This window comes from Neofelis nebulosa, chromosome 18 (genome assembly GCF_028018385.1).
Source record: "Neofelis nebulosa isolate mNeoNeb1 chromosome 18, mNeoNeb1.pri, whole genome shotgun sequence".
Lineage (NCBI taxonomy): Eukaryota > Metazoa > Chordata > Mammalia > Carnivora > Felidae > Neofelis > Neofelis nebulosa.
In genome coordinates, this window is record NC_080799.1 from 36,185,339 (window position 1) to 36,208,403 (window position 23,065).

Below are 23,065 nucleotides of genomic sequence, written 5' to 3' on the forward strand. Positions count from 1 at the left end.
CCTCTCGGGCCCCTCCACCCAGCGGGGAGCGGGTCCCTGACCGCAGCCTCCTCCCTCTCTTTGTACTCCCCAGAGTGATGACGACAGACCTGGCGAGGGCAGCCCCCCGTTTGTGGAGAGCAGACCACTGACTGCAGGCAGGCGGTGAGCTACAGATCCTATTTAGTCCCCCCGAAGACTCCGGAAGGGATGTTTCCCAGTCCACCGACAAGACGGAGACTCAGCTGGCTGGTGGCAGAACTAAGATGCAGACCCAGGCCCGCCTTGCTCCAGACGCCCTACGACTCCTGCCACATGACCACCGACCTACTTCCTTCCTCAGCCGCTCAGCATCTTAGCTGGGATCAGAAAAACAAAGCTACGCAGTGAGCACCTACTAAGTTCCGGGCACCTGTGGGGCTCACCTACCACTGGACGGGAGTGCTGATGCTGTCCCGTGTTACAGAGGGGAACACCGAGCCCTGAGAAGGCGCGTATGCCCACAGCCGCTGGGCCAGACAGGAGCGGGACTGTCTGCCTAGCTCCACACCACTTCCAGGAAGTCTTCTCTGATGACTACGATGAATGGTAACAACATCTCCCCTCCTGGAACTTTGCTGCATCAGTACTGACACTGAATGTGCATGCATCGTTGGACACAGACACTTCATTTACCAGACACCCTAAAGGAATGACATTTCCTATATAGGTAAATGTCCTAGAGATTTAATTTTACTGCTTCAAGCATCACATGCTGTTTTAGGTGTCTTTTTTTTTTTTTTTTTTAATATGTGAGTGATTTTTTTTTTTAATGTTTATTTATTTTGAGATAGAAAGCAAGCGGGGAGAGGCAAAAAGAAAGGGAGAGACAGAATCCCAAGAAGGCTCTGTGCTGTCAGCACAGAGCCTGACATGGGGCTTGATCCCAAGAACTGTGACGTCATCATCTGAGCCAAAATCAAGAGTTGGACGCTTAACCGACTGAGCCGCCCAGGCGCCCCTTTATCTATCTATCTATCTATCTATCTATCTATCTATCTATCTATCTATCTACCTACCTACCTACCTATCTATTTTAAAGAAGGTGGGCTTCAATCCTATCACTTTTTTTCCCTCCTGGAACACACAGCTAACTATACACGGCATGTGTGGTGAGGGCCCGGCTGTCTGTGCTAAGCAGCCAAGGAGACAGCACACCCTGCCTGCCTCTTCCTCTGGGCCGCTGTAAGCAGTTTCCTCCAAAGGCCTGGGGTCCCTCCTCCCAAGTCCCTTTATCCCAGGGCAGGGTGACAGAGCCCCATGTCCTGCCCCGGGGCCGCCCTTGGCATCGCCTTCCGGCAGTGCCTTCCGGCCTGCCCTCCACCCCCTGGCAGCCCCCTCCGCGCTGCCCCACCTGTCTCCACCACCTTCCGCAGAACAGCAGACGGCTGCCCTCATTACACCTTCTGCATTAGACAGGAGGTGATTCAGAAATGAATGAGGGTCAAAAATGAAGGCCTGGATTTAGCACAAGGGTCTCCGTGAGCACATCAGCAGCATCCAAGGGCCTATCTCTGCTTCATTTAGCTCAGCGACTGGTTCCTGAAGTCTGACCTAAGGACTAGACTTTCAGGTATGGGGTGTGCCCCCTTTCAGGTTCTCTGGGGTGCCAGACACCATGCAGGACACACAATGAACATGCGACAAGACAGACAAACGAGGCCGGGGGAGGCCCCTATGGTGGGAGGGAGGGGAACCAAGCACTCATGCACACCGTCTATGGGAGGCACCCCTTCGGTATTACACATCCAGGCCGGGTGCGTGCTGTGGGCCCCATTGTACAGACGGGAAAAATGAAGGCTTAGGATGGAAGCAACCCGTTGAAGGTCGCATCGTCAGGAGGTAACAAGAGCAGAAACTGAGCAGGGGTTTAGGACCCCGAGCTTTTCCACATCGTCAGGTGACGTACGAGCCTCCCGTTTCAACAGGAAACCGACCTGTGGAGAACCGCAACGCAGAAGGAGACATCCCGGGGGTGAGACATCCCTAAATCCACTCCACTCCCATTACTGGTCCAAACAAAGAGTAGGACACAGAGACACTCTTCCGGGGGGTCAGGGGAATGATGGGGGGCAGTGGCCACCACCAGGTGTGAGATGCACCTGGGTGGCCTACACATCACCAGAGGAGGCCCGGGCACTACTCGGGCACATCTGGAGACGAAGAATGCCAACTTACAACGTTCCCTTTCCGCAGAGGGCCCGGAAGTGCCGAGGGCAGGGGTGTGGTGAGGGCCCAGCAGTCCACCCCCCGGTGAGATGGGCTTGGGAGCCAGGAGCCACTTTGAGCAAGCTGCTTCTGTGTTTGTGACACTGAGGTTCATTACAACTTCCCGAATTGCTTCACTCTTTGATGAGCAGTGTCCACGAAAAGGACATTTGTCACCTAATTACTGACTGCCAACGAAGGGGCAGGTGTTAGGGATGCAGAGAAATAAACACGACAGAGAGAGCTGCGTGACCCGATCTCTTCCCATGACCGTGCCTGCCGGACGGAGGCAGACGGGGAGGACTCTAAGCCGGTGCCATGGATTCGAGGACAAGCAACACGCCGGAACATTCCAGGGGCCCAGCAGAGAAGGGCAGGACACTGCAGGGGAACTGCTCTGCCTTAGAATCCTGGCTCTCACCTCCCTGGCTGGGCAGGCTGGGGCCTCACTCAGCCCCTCGCCTCCTGATCGGTGACGGGAGAGAATGACAGCAGCCACTCCCATCAGGGTGACGCGAGCAGCAAGGGCAGAACTACGTACAACATGCTTTACATTCCTGACGTGGCGTGAGACCTCAGTCAGGGACCATTTTGCACCCAAGTGAATCTTTCCGACCCATCTACGGCACGACCCTAACAGGGGGAGTGAGTGTCATCTGAGATTTCAAAAGTGGCAGCGAGCCAGAGGCACCGTTTCCAACTCAGTTCCCCGCCAATCTGTGTCCTTCGGTCAGAAAGGCCCAAGTGAGAATTCTCTCGGTTCCGCAGGACGAGCCGCACAGGCCACGCCAGCGCTTCCTGGCCCCTCACTTACTGTCATGCTCCTGTACTCGTCTTCAAACATGTCCAAAAAAATTTCTTCTCCCTAAAAAGGAAGGAAGGGAGGGAGATTATGCATATTTTTTCCATAAACACCAAAGTATGATAAACTCCACTTCACGGCTTGGGGGGCCATCTGGTTCTCATTAGCGAGTTCTAGAAAATCACCAGGAAGTAAAATACACACGTGAGCACAAACACACACGCTCTCTCAAACGAAAGCCCGGATACCATGTTGCGCCTGTCAACGACTCTCTCCCCCCCCCCCTTTTTTTTAAGCACGTATAGTTAGATCCCTTCTGTCAAGGCAGCTAATTAAAACAGCAACAAAACACCACCACATAAAATTAAAATATAAATGTGGTTAAAATGGCGAGTGTTCAACATCATGTATTTGTCAAGAACGGTGGGAGAGATGGGGAAGCCCGGCTCAGCTGCCGTGTTCAAACCAGGAGGCGCCACACCTCGGAAAGGAAGCGTGTAATTAAGTATACTTAAAGCTAAAATTATACAGCCTGGTCCGTTCATTTTTGAGGCACGCCTGTGAGGCTCTGTAGTTCCGCGGGGCTGTGATGGCTAAGAACTTGGGTCTGAGACAGGTACACCAGGGGCCAAATCCCAGCTTCACCTCTCAGAGCCTCTCGCTGGCCCGCTGCAAGGCCCGAGTGACAGCCCACATCTACACGGGTCGCCGTGAGGGTGACAGGGGTCAACCTGAGCACAGAGCCCGCCACCCGGCCAGGGCTGCTAAATGCAAGCACGGTCATTATGGGCACCACTGGACGGAGCACAGCTGGGGAGGAGAGGGGAGATTCAGCTGAATGCATCTGGACTATTGGAACTGTCCTGTCTCTCTCCTAAGTCCTGAATCACACATCCACAAACACAAATACATGGGCAGGGTGGGAATGGAAGAGATCCTTTATACTTTTTTCCAGTATAAGTTCCACGTAAGAACCACAGAAATCACGACCCTGGAAATATCCAACACCTTCTGAGATATTCTACTTAGGACCTTACAGGATTGTATTATATGTAAGACCTTATCAGTAAAACTTACAGGATAAAAGAACAATCTGGGTGGGGAGAAGGGAGCTGCAATTCAAATATAGCTCTCCTTTCACTAATGGTGAAGAAAACCCTCTGGGCAAATGTCTACCTATGTATCTCTGTCTTTCGGTTTTTGCAATGCAAGACTTTCTGTGGGGGGTGGGGGACAGGGGACAAACTAAGAGCAGTTATCCTGGAAAGAGACCCAAAGATGACTAATGCAGCCGTGAGGCCTCCGCTTTCTCCTGGGCTTTGCCGAGGACGTGTATCCTCGCTGAGGCCAAGCCTCTTGCGATGGTCTAAGGGGAGCCTGGGGTTTCCTCCCCCGTGCGTGGGGGCCCGCAGGGGTCCACCCTTGGCTGGGTGTGCCCACCATGCTGCAGCTGCACGGGGTCGTCTGAGCCTGACGAGGTGGATCCTAGATTACAAGGCCTGCTTTTCTCTCAATGAACCTGGACAATAATGGGCAGTGGCTTAAAAAGCTTCCGGCAAAGAACAGAGTTCTGGTGCCTATGTGCCTATAATTCATGGTAGGTTAAAGAGAATACAAAAAATCAAAGAGGTTGAACAACAAGAAAATGGCAGCACTAACACCTTTCTCCTCATCAGCCAGACGAACAAGGGGAAACTGTGGCTAACTGGACCTGGAAAGACCTGACGCAGAGGTCGAAAACCAGGAAGGGACTAGGTCCATGTCAATATGGATTAATCCACCTACTGCTGACAAATTACGTGCTTCCCTAAGGAATACATCATGCCCTAGATAAGAATGACACAAAACCATCACAAGGAGATATTTCAAAACTAAACATCTGGAATCCGAAGAGGAATCTACAAATTTCTCTGTTACTCAAAGTCATGGTGGTCCTTTACAAAATCTCACTACCCCTAATGATAAACCTCTAGAAGCCTGTACGAGGTTTCCTGGCACACAGGTCTATAAATAACGTACATGCAGGGGCGCCTGGGTGGCTCAGTCGGTTAAGCGTCCGACTTCGGCTCAGGTCATGATCTTGTGGTTTGTGAGTACAAGCCCCGTGTCGGGTTCTGTGCTGACAGCTTGGAGCCTGGAGCCCGTTGGGATTCTGTGTGTCCCTCTCTCTCTGCCCCTTCCCCACTCATGCTTGCTCCCTCTCTCTCTCTCTCTCTCTCTCTCTCTCAAAAATAAAATATTAAAAAAATAATAACGTACATGCATATAATTCATAAATTCACATACAATTCAAAGTTACTTTACGTGAAAAACATAATTCATGCCCCTATTAATTTACATATGTGACTTAGTCATGTGCAGGTGTAAGTAATTCACAACTTATACGTAAATTCAGCAATACACAAATTCACACGTGACTGATAAACCGTCCGCAGTAGCACTGAATCCTCAACAGGTGCCCTGGTAAGAGAAGCAGGGGGAGACCAGGGACCGGGGACTGGGACAGCGTCCGGGCACTGGGACGCTGCACACGGGTCACTAGGGAAGCACAGGCACACGGAGCAGCCACGGACTTGTGACCTTCACGTGCGTATGCCCACACACTACAGTCCCAGTTACGTGACCCACACCACACTGCCGTCCCCTGTGCTCTGGCAACGTACCTTATAAAAATGCCGTACCAAGTGAACGCTTTCTTCTCTGGCACCCTGTGAAAACAGAGGGAGGTGGGGAGGGAGGGCAGGGAGTCGGGTGAGTTACTAATTCCAAAATTTGAGAGCATGTAAAACAGGGGAGAGGCCGGGCTAATCTTAAATCTATCTAGTGGTTCGTAATGTGAGAGGGAGGGAGGGTGAGCTCAAAATAACAACGAGGCAAAAGAGAGGTGATTCAAGGTGGTGACAGGGGAAGGTGGTAACACCGAGTTAGGTGGGGGCAGCGGGTTATAAAATATGGCCATGGTGACTCCATTTTTATACATGTGTGTGTATCTGGAGAGACACCCAACAAAGCGTCAACTCGGGTTGCTACTTTTTCCCCCGTGTACTTTCCAAATTTTCTCAAATAAACATGAAAAATAAGGGGAAAGGCAATAAAAACTATTTAAAAACAACAGATGCAGGTATTGGCACAATAAACCGTAAGTAAATAAGAAGCGTGCGTGTGTTTGAATATGTATAAAATCTCTGTAATGCAGAAAGGAGAATAATACAATTCCGGTGACAAATATAAGGCCGGTAACTGTAACAGAAACCACACAAATTCAGTAACTAGGCAGGTTCATCGGGCCGGTCTCAGAGGAAGGGCAGTTCTTCTGGAGAGGCATAGGGGCCATTACGCCCTGCTTCTCGCTGGTGCTGTGGACGCTGGGGCTCCGATCTGGATCCAGCAGCTTCCTGCCCACCGCCTCCTCCCCTCCGGGGGAACACGGGCCGCGGGGGCGGGGCCCTCACCTCCAGGCAGGCCAGGTGCACGTCCTTCATGATGCAGCCCGCGCTGGCCACGACTTGCTGCTTTAGGAGCAGGCAGCTCAGCTCCAGCGTCGCCAACCGGATCTTCCCATCTGCACAGGAAACCTGGGTCAGCCTCGCACACCCTGGCGGGAAGCCCTCAAATACAGCTTCTCGCCTTTATCGCTTTGAGGTTAACAGGTGACGGGCCCTGGACACCCAGTGGGGACACGGAGGGAAACCCAGGGGCCAACCCCTCTCCAGTCAATGACAATAGAATGTACCCACACCGCCCATGCCAGGTACTCCCCTGCACCCCCTTTATCAGGGGAGAGGAGGCAGGAAAAAGATTGTTACTATTTATAACTGGAGGCTGAAAAAGTGGCCGTCTGTGGTTGCTCTGCTTGGCTGGGTTCCTTCCTCTTTTCAGGAACAAGACCCCCACTTTCGTTTGGAGAATCACCAACTCCACTCCTGGGCATGCAATTTGGGTGCAGCTGGTCCCTCCCCTCTGTCCAGGGACAGGCACATCGGCCAGGCTGGTCAGATGCCCTATCTCTCTGGTCACGGTGACTGAGGGAGGGACGGGCGAGGGAGCCAGTCAGCCAATAAGGCTCAATTCCACACCGTGCTGGAACCACCGGGCAAGAGAACCTCTCCTCGCGCTGGGCCGAGAGCAGCACGGGCACAATGGTGGGGCCTGAGTGGCACCAGACCAGGATCCACACCGGCCACCCCGCACCCTCGCCAGAGTTTCGAATCTTCTGTTCGGAGTTCTACAAACTGCCCACCCCCTCCCCCACAGTCCACCCTTTCCCCCAGACCGCCCAGAGTATGTCTGGCAGGCCCAGGGCCCGAGGAGAGAAGGGCACACACACAGCAGTAGAGTCCAGAAACAGTCTTAACGACTTGAGCTTCGGTATCCGGCTGCGCCTGAAGCCAGCACTGAAGTTACACAAGACCTCAAGTCACACAAGCCAGTAGTTTTGTTTCTGTCTGGATTGCTTCGGCCAGTCTGAGTATGGGTTTCTGTCCATGACTGATCCACCTGCTATGCTACTGTGAACCGGGCACCGTGCTGGGCACTGTACAGACCCCTCTCTCGAGAAGTCTCTACAAAAACCCACGGCTATGGGCACTCTAAAGACTGGGGTTTAGACAAGTGAAGTGACTTGTCCAAAGCTTCACCCCGGGCGGTAGTGGACTCTAGGGGCTCTGAATGCCAAAAGCCCCGTGGAGCGCAGCTCCTAGAAGCATCTGTGACTGCCTGATGGGAGGGCACCCTGCTCTTAGGCAGACTCCTCCCTGCGTCTTTAAGCTCGTTTCTGGGGAGACGGCTCAATGTGGAAGAAGGGCCAAGAGAGGAGGAAGTCTCAAGGCTGCAGCCCTGAGGCCCTGGGAACCCCGAGGACCGGGACAGGCTACCGGGAAAAACTCGAGGCAGACGCGCGAGTGCTCACCTCCCTGCCCATCCTTTTCCTGCTTCACGTGTCAGGGGGGGGAACCGGAGAAGAGGGAAGCATTTACTGGGAGAGGCTGCTTGGTCTCGGCTCCGAGGCTCTCTCTCAGGGCCCCACGGGCCCAGCGTGAACACAGCCCCGCAGGCTGTGCCCGCCCGCCACCCGCCTCCCACCTCCAGCTCTCCGGGGCTCAGTCTCGCTGCTGCCTGCCCCTCCGCGGAACCCCCCTGGCTCAGCCACGACAGCCCTGCGGCCGCCTCCGGGCGACTGGGCTGTGATCTTCCACCAAGACCCTTCTTCCTTTGCAAGCTCCTGGCAGGCGCAGACTTCCCGCCACTGGCCCCGTTAAGGGGCTGCCGTCCCTCCCCAGCCCGGAGGCCACGCTCCGCCAACCTCAACCACTGAGCCGCCCCTGCCAACTGCCCCCCGAGCCACCGTCCCCGGGGAAGACCTCCGTTCCCCGTACTGGACCTTCCGGTAGAAACTGCCCCCACCAAGTGCCCTTGGTCCTGAGCCGCACCTGTCTCTCTCGCTGCCCCTCCTCTTCCGTGTGGGACCCGGCTCAGGCTCCCGTGCGGGCCGTCCCTCTTCATCACCTTGAGATACCTGTAGTGGCCCAGGGCTTGGTCCCCGATATGCCTCTCTTCTCTCCCGCGGCTTTAAACACCACCCCTATGTCTGTGAGTGCCACAGTGTTAGTTCTAGCCCCGAGCGCCCCTGAGCTCGAGATTCTATCTCCTCGTGGAGTCGCAGCAGTCTGGGATGCCCGGCCGTGGCTTCCTGGAAGGCACGAGCCACACGTGTCCTGTACTTCCTGGACCCTCGTCATCTGCACACAGCGGCTGGCATGCAGGAGGCACTCGATCAACATTTCTCCGTGGAGCCATCCCCCCAAGCCTCTGTACACCCTCCCCGAAGTCACGCCGGGCTCTGGCCGCTTCGTGGAGCCCACGCCCCTTGACTTCTGGAGTCCTCACCTGTTATCACGACTCCCACCCTTGCCCTTCTCCTGAGCCTGACGTGGGCTCGTCGCCTGACTGCTCCTACTGTACCGCTCAGTGGTTCCCTCTTAACCAGGCCACGTCTCCATTGGGCCCGTTTCTGTGCCCTCTCACACACCCTGATGGCCCATCCCCCTGCCTCTGCAGAGAATCCGCCTGGCAATCAGCGTCCCTCGAGCTCAGCACTGCTGACGTTTTGGGTCAGATAATCCTACGTCATTGGAGGCTGTCCTGTGCACTTGTCCTGTGCAGCAGCCCTGACCCCTGGGGGCCAACAGTAACACCTCTTCACGTTGTGACAACCAAAAATGTCCCCAGACATTGTCAAACGTCCCCTGCGGGCAAAGGTGTCTCCACTTAGGAATCACTGTGCTTGGTCACCCCTCCGGTTGTTTCTAGCCCTTGCCTTGGCTGAGGATCCTCGGCCAAAACCTCAGAACTGGGCTGACAGGTGCCACACGCTGGGCAGGTCTTGTGCCATCAAGGGCCCCTGATCCGAACCTTCCAAACTTCCCTCGTGCACACTCTCAGGCTGGTTCGTGCTCAAACGTGGCCTTGGCCTCCCCGAGAGGAGGGTGACACACACTGGCAAAACTGGCACAAGAAGGGTTGGGTGTGGAAGGAGAAGACAGACAGGGGAGGAAGGAGGAGGAGATCCCGAGGAGAAGACGCGGATGGACAGAGTGGTATGGGTGGCCCAGGGAGGAGCTGAAATCTGCCTGCGCTCTCAGAAAGGACAGGCCGAGGACCCAGGGCTCCTGGGGCGTGGTCCGGCGGCCCGGTCCCTCTCACTCTACTGCCCCTGTGAGCAGCCACACCCCAGGCACCTGGCTGGGCAGCGTTGTTCATGATCCTGATGAGTCTTTCGGCCAGGAGATGGTTGTAGGTGGTCTTGTCGGCCGCACTGGGCACCGGGAGCTGGATTTGCTCTAGTTTTTCAGGATCCATGCCTGGAACGCACAAAGGGGCAAGCTGTCAGGGGGCCGCCTCGTGAGAACCCCGCTCATCCTGAAGGGCGCCCCAGGAGGCCCTGCCCAACCTCGGCGACCCGGGGTCCATCTCCGTGACTCCTGCCACGACCGGTGCTGCCTGAACTAGAGCTCACTGCACAGTTCTCTGAAATGGAACTTGAATCAGTACATATCAAAACATACATTTTCTATCCCCACGTGTAAGGTGGAAATCAACATGCTGCCACGCTGACAGGCAGTGTTAAAAAAAAAAGACAACGCTTTTACATCTTAGTCAAGGATCGCTGACTTGCGTCAACTCATCGCGGCCCAGGCCTGCCCTCTCTGTTAAAGACGGGGCTCGGCGGATCCTTAGGAGGTGCGGAAGGCACGCCAGCCCCGAAAAGTGACACGCTCCCAGACATAATCGGGGGACACGGGAAAGGAGTGACTTCTGCACGACGTGCCACTCGGCCACCTCATGCTAGGCCTGTGTGCCACCAGAGGCCGCCCATAATCGGACACATTCCACGGTGGGGGAAACGCACACGGAGACGAAGCGACCGGACGGAAAGGAAACCGCAGTCACGCCCGGCAGGTGCGCCTCAAGCTCCTGGCAGAGAACTCGATGAGCGGGGCCGGCCACTGAACGAGCACACAGGCGGTGGGTGGGGGGCACCGCACCAGGCGAGGGGCGGTGTCGGCGAAGAGAGACCGGGCTAAGCGCTCGCGACAGAGAGGCGCAAATACAAAGAGGTCGACGGCGCGGATCTACCTTCAAGTGGCCAAGGAATCCTTTTCCTGCCAGTAAACACTGACGGCGTTTCGAACACAACAGACAAGACATGGGAGAGGTGGCTGTGAAGAGGAAACGCGAGGGCACAGAGTCCAGCTGGGCAGTGAGTGTCATTTTCCTTGAAGTGGAACCTGGGGGGCCGGGCGAGGGGAAGACCTGTGAGGGCAACTCCGGCAGGCCAGGTGCGGAGAGGGGCCCGGAATCCTTACCCCCCTTCGAAGGTGGCTCTGGAAAAATACACTTACAGAGACAAATGGTTCGCCTGATCCAAGGCTGGAGAGCTGAATGGATTGTTTGCGCTTGAAGCACGTCTTTTCCTGTTATTCTACCAAAGGGGGAAGGTGACACTTCTCGGAACTCTTGAAATACGGCCCCTTGAGTACTAGATGACGCTTCATTTAGAACCTTGACAAAACAGTGGAGGACAGCACTGAAGAGCTGCTTGTCTGGATTCTAAGTAACTCCTCCACACACGCATTGACGTAATAAACCATAACAATATATCTTGCTTTATTGAATTCCTTCCAGCTCCGAACCAAAGGCTAAGCCATGCCGGGGAGATGACACGGGTGAGGGACGGCCTGAGGGCTGGAGCTGGGCCGTTCTCCCTCTCCCGCCTCACCAGCAGCGGCTTCGTCAAGACACTTGACGGCGAGGAAAATTCAATTTGCAGATTCTAGATCCCATTTTGATGCTAAACGTCTAACTCGGAAGCACGCTGCTTTATTAAATGGTAAAAAGAACATCAAGTGAAATTTTTCTGGCGTCTGTTTTCCCTCCCCAGAGATGTCAACACCATCCTGACATCGCTCTAATCCTCCCATTTCTGGCTCCCTGGGACCTGGCAGCCAGTGGTTCCAGGGGAGAAGTGCTCCTGGGCCGGACCATCTCTTGGCCCCCTTCAGCGAGGATGGCAGGAGGGGCCCAGCCGCTGGCTCCCTCGGGGACGCGGCAGTGGTCACCAGAACCGGGACAGTCAAGGACTTGAACTGGTTCTTGAACTTCTATGACGAGCTCCATTTTGTCTCTTTCCTATTAGGGCCCCCAGTCCCTGAGAATTTGTCAAAAAATGAGGAAATCTGTGGCCAAATCCTCTCTCGACAGGAAGAAAAACACTCCACGGTTATTGTGACTTTCCTCAAGTGGCGACTCCACTCTCTGTGAAGCGGGGGGGGGGGGGGGGGGAGGGGACCCCAAGGGACTGAAACAGTTCCTTCTACAACTTCACAGGACCAGAGTCCAGCACAACCTCCCCCTTTAGTTGGAAATGAGGGCCCAGAGATGTTAAGTCACGTCTCCAAGGCCACAGAGCAAGGAAGCAGCATGGTTAGAATAGGAAGATTCCAAACGTGGACAAGGTCCAGCTAACTTCTAAATGCTATTCTGTTTGGGGGCCGACTCAGGGATGCGCCACCCAGGGAGGATCCTGAAGGAGCGAGCTTTTGCCTCGAGCTTCACAGGCAGCAGCTGCAAGGCGTGGGCAAGAGCTCGCGGAGGGTAGAGGTGGGGACTCTGGAAGGAAGCGACGAGGTAGACGTTGGGGGAAAGGGACGGGCAAGGCTTGGACGCCAAGATCCCGGGACAGCAGCTAGCGGGAGACCACGTGATCCGGTTGTGCTCCTTCATGCCTACTCTGGAGTGGTCTCCACTGCCCCCCGGCCACTCAAGGCGATCCGTCTCCTCAAGGCACTCTTCCCCACGCTCTACCTGAGGTGGATTTTACCGCCGGCCAACAGGGAGACAGAGAACGGGATCGACTCCGTACAACACGTGGAAAAACTTTGCAAAAACCCCTTTGAACGTCTCTGTTCCTTCTCCAAAGTTCCTCCTGGGCCAGGTGCCTCACTTCCTCCCCATCTCTCTCTTTCTCCCACCGTGGCCTCTAACCACCACCCCCGCCCCCCGCCGCCCCATTACTCTGAATTATCCCATTCCAGACCTTGGCTTTCAAGGCCCGTGTGGCAATTCAAAAGCTTCATTCTTCTGGGTTCAAACCAATTAGTGGCTGAGGGTTGTTATTAACAAGGCCAGTGTCACGGTATGACCAGAACATGCATGTGAACAGGAAAACGGCGCACATGTGTGCATGGACACGCACCCCCTCCACACACTCACACACCCGCCCCCCCCCCCCCCCCCCACACACACACAGGTTTTAGGCACTAAAAGGCAGATTTTGTTGCAAGCCTGACTGAGTTCCTCTGCAAGCCATTTCCAAACTCCGACTGAAGTAAACACTGTGGATAATACACTGTCCTATTTGCTTCAACCCTTAAGTGATGAGCAATAGAGAAATTCCACAGAAACCCAGATGTACTTCACATGGCCTGGGAAGATGTGCGAGCACGTTCAGACTTCCAGCAGACCACACGCTTCCGGGTTCCCTCCCCGCTGGGGTCAGATCCCTCTCTGTCCAAGTGAGTCAGAAAGGGTCTCCCTCTGCATTATTTCCACCCAGGGACCACGGGGTTGGGGGGAGGGTGGGGACGGGACTCCCAACTGACCCAGCAAGTCCGAAATGGAAGGCAAGGGTGTGGCTCCATGATGTCAGAAGCTTCCCCTCTAAGTTCTGATTTCTGGATTCTTCCTCCTTAGCAATAGCCCCCATCTGGGACAGGGGTGGAAAAGACCCAGACCAAAGCTCCAGAGAAAGACGGAGACAGACAACCCTGGATAAAGAGACCACAACGGCACCGGGTAAGTGATGGGCAAAAAACTTGTTTTCTTTTGGCCGAGGTCTCCTTGGCTGTAGTCACGCAAGCATTGCCAGCTTTGGAAAACTATAGACCCACTATTTCGAAAGCTAACCAGATGTTGGGCCGATTTCCAATGTACTTCCAGTTCTGATTATGTGTCACTGGAGATCCAGAAGGATGTTTTGCCAGCTCTCTGCATGGCGAAAGCCTCCCTTTATCCTGTTACCTCTCAACCTTTCCCATACCTCTCATCTGTGTTCCAGTAACTTCTCAGCAAGATAAAACAAAACCCAAAAAGCCCAAGATTCCTCTCGGGTAAACAATGATAAATGGAGGGTGCGAGAGGGTGGTGGGTGGAGTAGGGAAACCTTGAAGAACACGCAAGCTGCAGAACTCACCCCCCTCCCTCGGGCCAGGCCTCTGCAGACCTGACAAAGGAGAGACGGCTGCATTTGCTATTACAGATATGAACCAGAATTCATTATGTGGCCCAATTGAATCACAACGAGTGCCTTCCTCCAACCGGTCAACCCTTGCCACAGTGGGGTATTCATTTCGGTGCAGCATCTAATCTATTATGATTTACTGGAAGGCCTGAGCTAACATTTGGTTTTTATTAACATTGCTTTTATGTTAAAATTGTCTTATGATGAAAAATCTATCGGAGAGAGACCATTTCATTAGGGGCCTTGCTTGGAAGGTATGGATCTAGAAGAGAGAGGCTGAAGGTTAAGTGCGGCTAACTGGCTAACTGCATGCTGCCTAACCAAAAAACCAGCCAACCAACAGCCAAAAGACCCCCATCAAATGCAGACCCTGGGCCCACAGGCCAGGGCTGGAGCATAAGCCAGATGGCAGCTTCCCACTAGGCAGTTTCCTTTGGGGTCCCCCGGGCACCGGGCTCCCAGGTGCCACACCTGAAGCATCCAGCTTCCTCTCCAAACCTGCTCGATGGCCCACGCTCGCTGATTCTAGAAATGACACCACCGGTGGCAGGGTCAGGGACCCGGGCATCACCCAGATTCCTCCTTTGGTGCTCCCTCCCGTCCAAACCAGGCAGGACTCCCTTCCCCCAGCCCCGCTCCTCTCCTTGTCTCCCCATCTTCGTAAATGGCCCCACACAGTTGCCCAAGTGTCCCGTTCACTCTATCAGTGTGTCCTATTTCTAGGTTCCGAACATATCATAAAACCTTCCAGTCTTCTCCATCTCTACAGCCAACATGCTGATTCAACCCACATTAGCCCTCACCTGGACGGGTGTGGCGGCTTCCTACTGGGCCTCCCACATCCCCTGCGGCAACCCTCTCCCTCACCCGCCTCGTCTACTTTCCACCCGGTGGCCAGACTGGTCTTCAAAGACGTCCATCTGATCATGTCACTCTTCTACTTAAAAGTCCTTTAGGGTTTCCCACTGCTCTTGGAATGAAATCTAAATTCCTTTTCATAGCCTTCAAGGCCCTCCGAGATCTGGTCCCCACCCGGCTGGTCAGTGCCTCGCTCTGCTTGGCCTCACTTTCTGCTCCTCAAACCTACAAGCTCTTGCCTACATCACGGCCTTTGCACGCACTGTTCCCTTCTCCTGGACCACACCTGCCCCGGATCCTGGCAGAGGGGACTTCTCGCCCTTCAGGCCTCCGCTGTCATATTCTTTCCTCAGGCCAGCGTCCCTTGACCCCCCCCTAGCTAGTAACCCTCGCACCACCACCACCACCACCACCGGTGCATTCTCTGTCACAACACGACCCGATTTCGTCTCATTCACTTGATGGAGGCTCATCAGATTGTTCCAGCGCCCAGAACAACGCCTCGCACACAGGAAGTGTGTGGCACGTACCTGAGAGATGACGACAAAGCCCTTCGCTTTCACCTCCTCGACACTGCCCACACCTGCCCATTATCTCTCCATTCTGCCCGTCTTCTGGCTGAACTACGGTGAACCCTTTCTAAGGGGTGCACAGAGGTCAGATCAGTTCCCGGATGAACCCACCTTCAGCACCCCCCACCCCAGCCCATAGGATGCGGTTCACCGTCACTGCCCACCCACTGCCCGCAGACTGGCTCCAGCCCATTCCTTTCTCGGGGCGCCCTGCCCACCCTCGCCTGCTGCCCGCCCGCCTGATGAGCGGACGGCGGTCCCAGCCTCGGTCAGCCTGGAGTCTGTGAGCCCCCAGGCTGAGCACGCTGCCCGGCACACAGCTGTGCCCTTAGTAAGTAACTGAGTAACTTCAGGAACAAATTCTTCGTGACTGACAGTCTTTCAGAACCAAAGGAGATTTGAGACAAAGCGGTCACTTTCAAAAGAAGGTAAACACGGAAGCCATGTAGATTGCGCAACACTTTCCTGCCTGAACAACCTTCGGAGTTCCCACTGCGTCAGAACACAATCAAAGCTCCTCACCGCCGTGTGTCCCCGCTTGCCTGTCATCCTGCCGTCACCTCCCACCCCTCTCGCCCTGCTCCCTCCACAGCAGCCACAGTCACGTCTGTGAAAGTATGTGTTTGGTTTACCACCGCATTCGCAACATTAACCACGGTGCCTGGCATCTAATAAATAAGGCTCCCGAGATCTCTGCTGGGAGGCTGAGGGAAGAAATAAATGAATAGCACCAGCAGGAAATGGAAGAAGGAATTAAATTCCCTCAATTATACACTTCCACTCTTTTAAGAAGAAATCCCCTTCGATGTCGAGGAGGAAGGGGAGAGGAGGAGCCTCAAGAATGAAAGGGAGGCACCCCAGGCAGGACCTCAGTGGGGTGGTCCCTCCAGGGCCCAGCACTGGATGAGGGAGCGCCTCCCTCCCAGGTACACAGCTCCGGCTCCAGGAAGGAAGCCCTTCAGGAAAGCCAGCCACCAGAAAGACAAAGTGCCCCTTGGCCCCCTGGAGCCTGGCATCCCCACCCCTAAGACGACACCTCCCCTGCTGAGGCCCTGAGCTCAGGCTACCAGAAAGAGAAAGAGCAGCCCAGCGAAGCCGCCGCACAGCCGAGAGGCGATCAGTCAACACACTTTGGCTGAGTGCCAACCGGCTGCCAGCCATTAAGTTGGGTACCACGGTAGGCCATCGGGACAGACATGGTCTCTGCCTTTAAAGACCAGGCGGTCCAGAATGAAAGCGAAAATATGGAGAGAAAAAGAGATAGAAAAAGTGCCACAGGATCTCCATGGAAATTTAAAAAGGTCTGCTCCTCACAAGACGTTGTTAGCTGATGAAAAGACAAGTCACAGACTGGGAGGAAATCCTTGTGACACTCATCTGATAAAGGACCCAGAACATATATTATTAAAAAAAACCCAAAAACTCAAGGCTCAACAATAAGAAAACGAACAACCTGTAAAAAAATTTGAAATGATATTTCGCCAAAGAAGACACACAGAAAAGGGGCGCCTGGATGGCTCGGTTGGTTAGGTGTCCGACTTTGGCTCAGGTCATGATGTCACAGTTGTGTGAGTTCGAGCCCCGTGTCGAGCTCTGTGCTCACAGCCCGGAACCTGCTTCTGATTCTGTGTCTCTCTCTCTCTCCCCGCCCCTCCCCTGCTCATGCTCTGTCTCTGTCTCTCTCAAAAATAAACGTTAAAAACTAAAAAAAAAAAAAAAAAAGAGAGACACACAGAGTGGCAAATGAAGCACACAGAAAGTCATTATCATTAGTCATTAGGAAAATGCAAATTAAAATCATAATGAGACACTGCTACGTACCTATTAGAATGACAAAAATCAAAAGGAGTGCCGTACAAGTATTGCGAAGGATGTGAAAACCCGTCATACACTGGTGATGGAACGCCAATTATACAGCTACTTAGGGAAAAAATGTGCCAGTTTTTCTTAAAAACAAACAAACCTGGGGTGCCTGGGTGGCTCAGTCAGTTAAGTGTCTTGACTCTTGGTTTTGGCCCAGGTCACAATTTCAGAGTTCCTGAGGTCAAGTCCCACGTCGGGCTCTGTGCTGACATTGTGGAGTCTGCTCGGGATTCTCTCTTTCCCTCTCTCTCTGCCCCTCCCCTAAGCATGCTCGCTCGCGCTCTCGCTCTCTCTCTCTCTCTCTCTCTCTCTCTCAAAATAAGTAAACGTTTAAAAACAAACTTAGACCAATTGTATGATTCAGTATTTACCCAAGAAAAAAGCAAATATGTGTCCATAAAAGACTTGTACATAAATGTTCCTAGTACTTTACCCTTAACTGGAAATAAGCCAAGTGCCCATTAACAGATGAATGGATGAACACACGGAGGCCAGCTACTCGGCAGTCGGAAGAAACGAACCGGCGACACACAGAGCAACGTGACGAATCTCAAAATAATCACACCCAATGAAAGAAGCCATGCAAAATAAGAGTACCTACTGCACGATTTTATTTATGTGAAATTCTAGGCAGGACAAACTCATTACGGTGACGAGGAACAACTCGGTGCTGCTTGGGGAGAGGGGTGAGAGCGGGCAGGGGGATGGTGACCAAGGGGCAGGAGGAGAGGTTTGGGGTGATGGATAAGAACGCTGTCTGGATTGTGGTGATGGTTTCATGGGTGCAAACAGGTCAGAACTTATCACAGCGTACACTCTCCATATGTGCAGTTTATTGTACATCGATTAGACCACAATAAAGCTTTTTCAAGTGCCATGGCTTTCAGCCAGGATGGGTTGGATTTAGCCTCCTGATTCAAGCAACTAGAAAACTAGGCAAAATACGTAAAACAGTGATTACGACACACTGGACAGGACAAGCAGCAGCGCTGGAGGGTGACCCTGTGAGGGAGGAGACGAAGGCAGCGGGCCCAGGGACCGCTCCAGTTCACAGTCTGGAAAGAGTTTCCAGGCCTTGGCCCAGAAAGAGAAAATCCCAAGAAAGGCCACAGTCTCCCTCTGTCGAGAAGGCAGAGTTTGGAGCTCAGAGGGGCCAAGTGACTGGAACCCAGAGGAGGGAGGACCAGCGAGCTGCAGACGGTCCATCTGAGGCGTCAGCTAAGTCCTGCTCTGTACATGCATGTGACGGAAGGGAAGGACTTTCTGGAACGCAGCAGGTGGAACGATCTGGGGCTCACACAACGCTGACAAGAGTTCGTGTTCCCAGCGGCCAGTGTGGAAAGACCACCCAACTGTGGCCCACTGGGTACACTCTTCAGAAAGGGCCTCCCTCAGCAGTGGGGCCAAGTGAGCCTGAGACTAAAGGCTGTTCTGGACCAGCACCAGCAAAGCTTAAAAGCCTCCAAAGGATCAAACCAATTCCAAGTAACTTGACCATGACCCAGGACAGAAAATTCTCTAATAGAGACCAAACCAGGAGGAAAATCTCTAATAGAAACATAACTAGAATTTACATAGATGACACAACAGACAAGAATAAATAAAAGGGAGGTTATAAAATATTTTAAAGTGAATAAAATCAAACCACATCTATCAAAATTTATTGCGCCTAAGCACACACCTAATGTAGTGCTTAGAGGGAAATTTATAGTATTAAACTCTCATCACAAAAGAAAGAAAAAGTTAAATATCTGTGAGTGGTATGGGAAGGGTATGACTGACAAGGAATAATAGCATGAAGGAAGTTTTGGTTGATGGAATTGTAATGAATCCTGATTATGGTGGTATTGACCAAACCCACACCTGTGCTACAATTCATACAACTACAAACAAAAAAGATTAATTTCAGTATATGTTAAATTCTTTCAAAAAAAGAAAAAAAACGGATTAGCTTAAAAAATCAATGATCTCAGCATCCATCTTAAGAAACTACAAGAAGAGAAGTAAATTAATCTGAAGTAAGCAGCTAACAGTAAGAAATAATGAACAGAAAGTAATAAAACAGAAAACAGAAAAAGAGTACAGAAAAATCAATGAAACCAAAAGACAGTTCTTTGAGTATCCATAAAATTAGTATGAAATTGTTAAATCTTTAGCCAAACTGATCAGGAAAAAGAAAATGAAGACCTAAACTACCAATACCATGAATTAAAATGGGGATATTACTATAGATCCTACAGACATTGAAAGGATAATAAAGGAACATAATGAACAAGGGTATACCAATAAATTTGACAATTTAGATGTAATGACAAATTCCTTGAAAGACACAAGCTATCAAAGTTCACTCAAGAAGAACAAATAAAGCTTCATTAGCCCTATAGCTACTGAAGAATCTGAGTAGCCAAAAATCTTCCCTCAAAGAAAACTCTAGGCCCAGACGGATTCACTGGTGGATTCTACCAAACAGTTAAGGAAGAAATCATACCAGTTCCATAAAAACTGTATACAATCCAGGAGTAGGAAATGGTTCTGAATTTATTCCATAAGGTAAACATAACTCTGAAAGCAAACAGAACGAGAATTACGAGACCATAAACAAATATCACTCTTGAACATAAATGCAAAACTCCTTAACAAAATTTTAGGCAGGTCAAATTCAGTAATGTATAAAATGTGCCTGCCACATTAGATGGGACTAACAAACCCCAAGTGAGTATCACCTGAAGGGATCAGAAAAAACTCCCTTGCAACTAGACCCTTGACAGGCAAGCAGAATCTCAACAGGTGGAGACACTGAGGTCGAGAAAATGGCAGGAAGAAACACAAACGAATGTAAGAAAGTAGAAGACTAGCCAGGAGCAGGTAGGCGTGTTGGCACTGACCGGGATGGCTGCCAGGCTTCCAGAGAAGCTCATTGCTCTGGGAACAGTCCCAGTCCCAGGGCCCTGGGGCCAAGTCTGTGCTATATGACCCTGACCCCCAGCCATGACTGAATGTTCCAGAGTTAGACACACCACCAAAAGCTGCAACAATCAGATCTCTTGCCCAAGAATGTGAAACCTGAATGGAAACAGACTCCCAACCTGGGATCTGCTGGGGCCAAATCACAATCTGCCTTGAGGAAGTCCCCAGAGCTGGTTGGTTCCTGCCCTTCCCTGTGTCTTTCAGCAACTGCTCGGATCCTGGGAGCTGGCCCAGGGGCCTTCCTATAGACTTTCCCTTTTACTGCTTTAAGTTAATGAGAAGTAGTTCCTGTTGCTTGTAACCAGACCTTTAAGGAGTTCAGGGAGTACCGTGTCAGTATCCCCAAGTTTATCTCTGTGAAAGAGTTCTACCACTCGATAAAAATTTGCACCTAGAGCCAAAGGTCTGTGAAGGGAAGTCAGGGGAACCAGATCAAGTTGGAATGGTGGGTGCAGTCTGGAAACTTAAAATGCCAGGAAGAGGAGGGAGGAGTTTAAGGGAGAGACGAAGGCACGAAGGGATTCTGAACGGGAGGGACATGGTCCACACCGTGTCACAGAGGATCTCCTGGCAGTGCTATGGAGGACAGGTTACGAAACAGCCGTATGTTAGACCCGTACGGAGGCTGGGATAACGGCCACTGGAATGACGTGCCCAGACCTCTCTTACCCTCGTGCCTCTGGTTCTCACCTGCAGCATCTAGCTTCGAGCCAGGCACCAAGCCACACTTGGTCAAATTCTGCTGACCAGACAGCTGAAGAGGGAGGACTGACAAAGGCTGACGACTAAATGCTAGATCAAAGGAGGGAAGGAGCTAAAGGTCATGGTAGTTTCAACCTGGTAGGCAATCTGAACCGAACCAGAAACGGCAGGAAGCGTGATGAGGTCAGGGTATACTTCAGGGAACGGCACACATTGTTCCAGGTGCCATTGAAACACCTGAGTAGGAGTCTCCAGCATGCAGCGGGCAGGAGCTCGGACTGCAGAGGGCACAGAAGTCAGGTGCCGGGGAGCGGTGGGCGGCACCTGGGCGGGAGTCGGTCAGTCTCATGGAGTTCTGCTTCCGCCCAGAAACTGAGGGCTCCTGCGTGCCACTCACCACGCCAGGGGCTGGAGGGGATCGCAGAAGCCACGGGAGCGAGCAAGATGGGAGGAAATGTCAGCAGGATTCCGAGCCTGCTGAGCGCCTCTTAGAGGTCTCTTGCCGGGTGCACAATGACTTACAAATGACAAGAGCCATCACGGTGGGTCCTCTCCAGGGTGGGAAAAGCCTGGAAGGAGTTTCGGTGCTGTTCAATAAGGGGATGATGGCAGAATAAATGATGCACAGACATGACGATCAAAAAGAACAAGGCAGTTCTCTAGGAACATGATACGTGGATACATGACGATGTCAGAAAAACAGGGTATGGACAATTAGGGACACCTTATTTATGGTTCAGTGCGGGGCAGTCGTAGAAATAAAATCCTATACGCTTGTACTTGGGTCTGCATGGAGATCTCTAAAGAGACACGCAAGAAACTGCTAACACGAACTGCCTTGAAGAAGAGGGTGGAGGACAGAGATGGGAGGGGAGGCTTTTTTTTTTTATCATATATATTTTTGCCACTAGTCCACTTATTTATCAGGGTTAAAGATTTAAGAGTGAATATTTACTATGTCGAGGGCTTCTTAAACGTTTCTAGGCATAGGCTGTCTTAGTAAAACCCACATCCACCTCCACACCTCCCAATTAGCTTATGAAAAACCTCCTAAAACGTCACCTGCTACAAAGTCTCCTCTACGCCAAGCCCAGCTCCTGGCAGAGGCCAGAAAGAATGTTCTTGATTTCTTTGCAGAGATTCTGATGTGGAGGTTTCAGAACCTACCGGTGTCAAGCCAGGTGGGGGGTACACCAGAGGCCGTCCCCAGCGAGGAAGTGAATGAATGAATCCTAACCAGATCTGTCAGTTCCACGGGACTCTGATCCTGACCACTCCACCTCAATGGGGGAAGCCAGAGAACCACACCTTTCTTCAGAAAGGAAACCTACAATTCCACCCAATCTGCCCAGGGTCTATTTTAGCCCTCAACCCAGAGCAAGAACTTCAGCTATTATAAATAGCAAAACCAAGATCACAATTTGACTGATTTCAGTTCTGATGTTAGGAAAAGAGGTCGGGTGCTCAGCCGGTTGTAAAAGCGAGGGGTCGAAAGAAAACCACAGTGTGAAGATAGTCATACCAGGTTAGACGCTCACTTGTACCCTTCCTCCCACCAGCCATATTGCCTGAGTAACCAATTCCTGTGGCTTTGGTCTGTGCAAAAGCACCTGAGAAATTCTGACGAGGCTGAAGAGAAGTTTCGGGGGAGTCTGCCAAAACCAGAAAGGGCATCCCTCAAGGAGAGCGGCTTTCTTTTTTTGTTCCACGAGGCAGAGGAGGGGGATGCCAGGAAGGCGGGCGAGGTGAGAAGGCTTACCTTTGTTATGAGACATGGCATAGAGGAGGCAGAGCACAAACAGTGCGTGGTAGTCGTCGTCCGGGCTGTCCAGGGCGTGGTACACCATATCTAGGAAGGGTCTGGAAAAGAGGAGGGGGTGCGCATGAGCCTCCTGGCGCACACGATGACCGCTTCTCTCCCACCAGCACGTGGCGAGCCCTCTGAGTGCCGCGGCCAACACCAGGCGTTGGGGACGGGCTCTGCCTGTGGGAAGCTATCTCCAGGGGAAAGTGACAGAGGACCAGACCCCTTAGCACACAACAGTCATGCCCCAGCTGTTCTAGACAATGGGGGTAAACGACGCAAAGCCCTGCTCCTGGGGCACTCCCATGCCGGCGAACAGACGGACCACATCATCGCTGAGACGAGTAAGGAGCGAAGTTAGAAAAGGGAGCGGCGAGGGAGACAGACAACACCAGACAGAGCACCAGCAAGTCCGAACAATTGCAGAATGTGGGCCCTGGAGCCAGACTGCCTGGGTTCCAATTCGGATTCAG

General features: G+C 52.6%; 1 protein-coding gene across 15 annotated transcripts in view; it reads right to left on the reverse strand.

The window, feature by feature from the left end:
- The window catches only part of CLEC16A (C-type lectin domain containing 16A), a 200,298-nt gene that overhangs the window by 108,854 nt on the left and 68,379 nt on the right, over positions 1–23,065 (reverse strand). For all 15 annotated transcript variants that reach the window (XR_009256567.1, XR_009256568.1, XR_009256569.1 and 12 more), the window contains exons 12-16: positions 22,548–22,648; positions 9,766–9,888; positions 6,481–6,590; positions 5,692–5,736; positions 3,041–3,091 (exon numbers count right to left, since the gene is read on the reverse strand). Coding sequence is in view for 12 of the 15 variants with exons in the window: in XM_058710676.1 (XP_058566659.1) it covers positions 3,041–3,091; positions 5,692–5,736; positions 6,481–6,590; positions 9,766–9,888; positions 22,548–22,648 (430 nt within the window). In the remaining 3 variants the exon portion in view is untranslated. The remainder of the gene's footprint in view (positions 1–3,040; positions 3,092–5,691; positions 5,737–6,480; positions 6,591–9,765; positions 9,889–22,547; positions 22,649–23,065) is intronic.